The sequence below is a fragment of the Polistes canadensis genome, unplaced genomic scaffold (genome assembly GCF_001313835.1).
Source record: "Polistes canadensis isolate GaletaPanama2010 unplaced genomic scaffold, ASM131383v1 scaffold_170, whole genome shotgun sequence".
NCBI lineage: Eukaryota > Metazoa > Arthropoda > Insecta > Hymenoptera > Vespidae > Polistes > Polistes canadensis.
In genome coordinates this window covers 266170-271944 of record NW_014569717.1, presented here as the reverse complement: position 1 = coordinate 271944, position 5775 = coordinate 266170, and the positions used below count along the sequence as shown (strand labels likewise).

At 27.1% G+C, this 5775-nt stretch overlaps 1 protein-coding gene and 1 long non-coding RNA gene across 4 annotated transcripts; one reads left to right on the top strand and one right to left on the bottom strand.

Annotated features, from left to right (window-relative positions):
- Positions 1-725: 725 nt before the first annotated feature.
- On the bottom strand, positions 726-2309 carry LOC106789198. Of its 3 annotated transcripts, none has more exons than XR_001381969.1 (4): positions 2136-2309; positions 1453-2009; positions 1165-1347; positions 726-1088 (listed from the first exon to the last, which is right to left on the bottom strand). It is a non-coding gene; the product is annotated as an uncharacterized LOC106789198 (long non-coding RNA). The 3 variants fall into 3 exon arrangements; XR_001381970.1 differs by having other exon boundaries at positions 1453-1708; positions 1857-2307; XR_001381968.1 differs by having other exon boundaries at positions 1453-2303.
- A 1030-nt stretch (positions 2310-3339) lies between these two features.
- On the top strand, positions 3340-5470 carry LOC106789197. Its single transcript, XM_014753201.1, has 7 exons — positions 3340-3595; positions 3881-4134; positions 4234-4356; positions 4462-4517; positions 4595-4673; positions 4731-4859; positions 5006-5470. The coding sequence occupies exons 1-7, from the start codon at positions 3514-3516 to the stop codon at positions 5195-5197; spliced, it is 915 nt and encodes a 304-aa protein (XP_014608687.1). The 5' UTR covers positions 3340-3513; the 3' UTR covers positions 5198-5470.
- The last annotated feature ends 305 nt before the right edge of the window (positions 5471-5775 follow it).

Sequence of the window (5775 nt, the reverse complement as noted above, 5' to 3'; positions counted from 1 at the left end):
AAAATCACACCCATTATCAAATATACAAACATATTATTTAAAAAAAAATTCATGTAGCAATCCGTTAAATGAAACAACAAATACATTTTATAGTATTTAATGCCGCCAAATGTATAATAATGTGATATGGTTCTTCTTGATAATACAGTTTTCTTCTTTTCTACACAGATCTTGTGATACTAGATTATTCCTTTAATCTCTTTTTCTTTTACGAAATTACACAAAAAACCCTAAAAAGGAAATAAAATTATTAGTTCGTTCTACTATCTCATGTAAAATTGAAAAACCTACTGTTTATTCTCTGTAATGTATATTAGAAAAGATGCTAGAAATGTTTTAGTATTTGTTTTCTATCAACGTACCTTGAATATATTGAATGATCCTTATTAGAAATTATATATATATATATATATATAAATGGCAAATGTACAGTTAAATCTTAGAAAGCATGTGAAAAACTTTAATGATCAGTATAATTTGATTTTCTGTTAATATTATTTTCTTCTGTTTTATTCTTGTGAAATTAAAACATTCTTTCAATACTACATATTAATGGCATTTCTATTTTAACAATCTCTTATTTTTAAAGAATAGTTTTCTTTACATTACTTATTGCCAGTTGATGCTTAAAAGTGTTTTCAATTACCCAGTACAATGCTTGGCAATATACTTTATATATGTTAGGAATAATCTAATGTAATATATTTCCTAATTGTCTTTTAAATTTGTAATAACTAGGATGCATTCCTTCTTCAATTCTTTTCATAGAATTTTATAAGACATGGTTTTTTTTCTAATTTAAGAACGGAACACTTTTCTTAGCGTCTTCCAAAATCTTTCATGATTACAGTGCTGTTGTATTCTGCTTATTATAGTGAAAAATTATGAAAAATCATATGCTCCCTTTTTCAGTAAATTAATTGAACACCAATGCAGAAAGAATAAGTACATGAATGCTTTGAATAAATATATCCAACATTGTATTACAATATTGGTTTCTTCCTAATACAAGATAATAATGATTGCCTTTTAATAGATCCTTTTCACTGCTGCTGCATTCTATTTGCATAATGATTCACAAGGCATCTCTACAAAAAAGAAAGAAGTTGATACAAGTCTTCGATATTTTTTAGTAAGTCGATTAACAATAAAGTAATTCGTTACCTGGCACGTGGCTTGGCAATACATTTTGTACAAGAAAAGAATTCTTATTATAATGTATTTTCTATATGTCTTTTAAATTTGTAATAACAAGGATGCACACATTCCTTTTTCTATTCTTTTGATAGAATACTACTGCATGGTATTGTCGGATTCTTCTTATCCTTATTGAAAATATTGTGCTCTCTTTTACAGTAAAATGATTCAACATTTATCCAAAAAGAATAAGTTTCTGAATGCTTTGAATAAATATTTTTTATGAGAGTATTTTAATATTTGTTTTTAACTTACATCAGATTGTTGTCTTTACTTTTAAACGGTTTCTAGTTTTGATGATATCTTGTCATTGCATCTGCACTTTATTTGCACAATATTTCACTTGAAGTCTTTACAAAGGAGGAATTAGATGACACAAATTTTTATAGCGTTAACCTTAAGAAAATGAAATATATATCCATTTGTCTCATGGTGTAATGGGGACTTCTTCTTTGGAGTGTCATGGTCTTGGGTTTGAATTTAAAATGTAGAGCTGCATACTTATGTAAAACTATTTAAAAAGTCTATATATGTAATTTAAAAAATTTTTAAATCTAAGCTGAGGTCTACACACATGATATGAGTTAAATAATAATATAGTATAGATATTTCACTGGGTAAATTATTTAAACTGAACAGAACATTGGTAATTTACTTACTATTGTTTGTTATAGTAACTGGATAAATAGAATGTTTGAAATTAATGGATATTGCAAATTTAATGTAGAATAATGTCATTGTAAAGTTAAGACATAGCAGAATCGCACAGCAAGCCGTCAAATTTAACTATTTTCATTCCGAATTGGTGATCACTATAGAGAGAAAATAAAACAAATTAAAATTAATAAATAATATTATCCACTTGATTGTTGCATCACTTAAAATTTGTAAATTAAATACATTACACTGCACATAACCTATATTTGCATTGTACGTACATTGACAGCTGTTTCTTGCCCTAGCGGAATTAAGCGGAATTAAGTATTAATCACGCCACCGGCGCTATGGCCTCATTAGTTGTTTATTTTGCGATTGTAAGCAAAAGTTCATTACTTTAATAAACTTATTTCTCTGCAAATAGATAATTCTTATTATTTTGTATGAATTTATAATATTTCTTAGAGTCTAAATAATACGCCAATTATATAAATGTATATAATTTATGCTTTAAAATTAAATAAATCAAGCGTTAATGAGTGCCTGAAGTCTAGGTTAATATGTAATAATATCACGACGTTTTTTAAGAAAATTATTATTTCTAAAGCATATTTTATAAACTTTTATGATATCATACTTTTTTTTGGAGTCTGTAGAGTATTCCAAGTGCTTAAAAGTTTAACTTTTGATTTCTAGAAGTATATAAAATTAATTTTTTAATGAGTGACTAACATCTAGGTTAATAGATCATTATGGTCAGCTATGAAAAAGTATTTTTTGAAGCTTTTTTGTATATTTTTATGAAATCATATTATTTTTTAAAGTCTGTAGAGTATTTTGAATGCCTAATTGTTTATAATTTGTGTGTAGAAGTTTATTTAATTAATTTTTTAATAACTAACAAATGACAATGATGCTGGGCGTCTATTGAAAGCTGATTGGTTATTATCAACCAATCAGCGCTCTTGTTTTCAGCGGCAAACTCTGTACCTCGAATACCTCTTTTATCATTATGCGCTCCTGTTACAAATCTTTTAGTTTTGTGACGTCACGAGAATAATTTAAATCACCTGAAAATCTGGATTCCCATTGGATTTTAGAAAAACGTCAAAATTTTGATTCGAGAGTGGCATTTAAATGTCATTTCATAGTACATATAAATTTAATATATGTATTGATGAATTAAAATGATAGTTCTAGAAATATTTCTTATTTCATTTGAAGTTTACCTATAACATTGTTCATTTTGTTTTTATACTTTATAATTGTATCTATATAATTTTAATTATTATATTACATTACGAATACATGTCATACATATATATATTAAATTGGAATATATTTTATTTAGTAATTAAAATTCTTTTTGTGTATATAATTATTCTTTCCGAATGGAATGTAAAAAAATAAATAATTAATATTTCAATTAATAATAAAAACAAATATATATATAATTTTCATTGAATACATTAGGAGGTATTTGGAATGTGTTCCAAACTTTAATATTATATATATATATATAGATATATATATACATAAGTATGTTAGTTAAATCTTAACCGGTAGAGAGCGCAAAGTATCCAACGGTAACTGACTTAACCTAAACAGAATACTGGTGATGTTTGATGTGCTAACAGGTGTTATCGTAAGCAACACACGATGAACGGAACACTTTTCTTACTACTTCTTAGCTGCCTAATTACTTTGGACTTCGTGAATGCATATATTGATCAAAATGAAGGTTGTTTAATGTCAGTTTTTTGAATCATTGTTATTGTTGTCATCAAGTTTGTATTTTTTCTAACCTATTCAAAGAATTTTTCATCGTACATAGAATATCCTAAATACAAATAGTATGCATATATACATATAAGCGCGCGTGCGAAATGTATATATATATACATACCACACGACGCACAATGCTCGCTTACACACACGCACACACATACACACGCACATATATGTATTGTTTAAGGCGCATAAAATAAATAGATGTACGTGATGATTGGATCATACAATATTTTAGATTTACGGGAACAGTCAGGAATTAATCTTCTAGAACTGCTCCGCTCCTATGGAGAACGAGGAAGGGAAAACCGTAGGAATATTGATAACGATCTGGAAACATGGACTGGGAGATGGATGCCGGAAAGAATAAATGATCCTACTCCGCCTCCTAAAATATTACCTAAGAATGAATATTCGCATGATGATTATTCACAGAATTTTATAAATACAATACATATGGGTATAATATCTACACAATGCGATGACGCTAAGGTATATGCAGTTATGATAAAAAGTTCTTCGGTTTCTTTTTTTTTTACTTTACAACATTTTGTCACATTTCAAGCTCATAACGTTGAGTTTGTATTACAGACAAATTTAACGATTGATTGGGATGGATCACCGGAAAATTATACTTGTTATAATAGACGCTTTATACCTAACACAAAAGTAATTCCTATAGTATACTGTGAAAATGTACCGACAGCATACGTGGTAAAATTTTCTTTTCATTTCACTTTATCGCAATAAAAATTTCATTTACTATGAGAAATTTATATTTAAACATTAATTCAAATTTATTTTATCTTCTATGGATAGGCTGCTCATAAATGTATGAACGAGAAGATAGAATATGACAGTAATTTACCACTTTAGTGAGTATGTTACATACAGGAGAAACATTTTACATTTATATAAGTCTATACGCAAAAATCTTTTTTTTTTTCTTCAGTGGAACGCATAGACCATTGTGGCCTGTTTACGGAGAATATAAATTTTTACCAAAACAAAGATGGCTTCATAGTATGGAGGTAATAATAATTTTGTTCATCTCAATTCGCTAAGTATTCAAGATTTATATTCTTTAGCATGGAGCGGTTGTTATGTTATATCATCCATGCGCTAATCCATTAGAAGTGAAGCGTTTGAAATCTTTAATTAAGAGTTGTCTTCGGCGACATATTATAACACCGTACAATTATATGAATATAAATAGAGTAAGTTTATAGTTCAATTTGATTTAAACATGTAAATGACATTATATGTAATTAGAAGAAACTAATATATTATAGAATAACATTGTTATTATATACGATAATAATTTTGTATATTGTTTGACTAATGATGTATTTGCATATTACAGCCTCTAGTATTATTAACATGGGGTTGTTCATTGACAATGTCGTATGTCAATCCTACAGTAGTAAGACACTTTATTCGTGAAAAAGCTCTACATGGTCCAGAACAATTATCGGATGATGGACAATTTCAAGATCAACTTCTTTCTAAAGCAAAGATCGTTTATGATAAAGATGATACCATAATTTGCCCCTAATAAATGAACGACGTGCAATATTTTTCATGAGATTACAATATATTACATTAATTTTTGACTATATATATAATATTTAATGCAACTTTTCGAAAATTTTATATATATATATATATATATATATATATCCTAATATTTGGCCTTACATTTTAAGGATTCATTTCCATGTACTTTCAGCATTTTAATAATTAGGCTTTTAGGATAGTAAAATTAATTTTAAAGCACTGGCTGTGTAATAAAATTTATATTATTTTCTTAATAAATTGTAATACATGTCTATAACACGAGGCATTTCTATTAATTTTTATTTTATTCTATTATATTATTTCCTTTTTTTTAAATTAGGAGCGGAATAAAGAAAAGGCGAAAAAAAATGACACCTCCGTATATTCCCGATATATCATATATTCTTCACCGTTCGAGAAGATCATTAAATACATTGAACATCGTGTCGGTTTTTGAAATCTGTTATTTTTTTTTTGTTCTTTTTTTTTTGTTTTTTTTTTTTTTTAATTTTATTTCATATATACGGGCCGTTATCTATAATTGTATAGTAACTTCACTGCAGTGCTGACTATAAT

Excerpts from the sequence above, each read along its gene's own strand:
- LOC106789197 (XM_014753201.1), top strand. The coding sequence starts at position 3,514 with ATGAACGGAACACTTTTCTTACTACTTCTTAGCTGCCTAATTACTTTG. Across the intron at positions 3,596-3,880 it reads ATATATTGATCAAAATGAAG|ATTTACGGGAACAGTCAGGA; the intron begins GTTGTTTAATGT and ends ACAATATTTTAG. Across the intron at positions 4,674-4,730 it reads GATGGCTTCATAGTATGGAG|CATGGAGCGGTTGTTATGTT; the intron begins GTAATAATAATT and ends TATATTCTTTAG.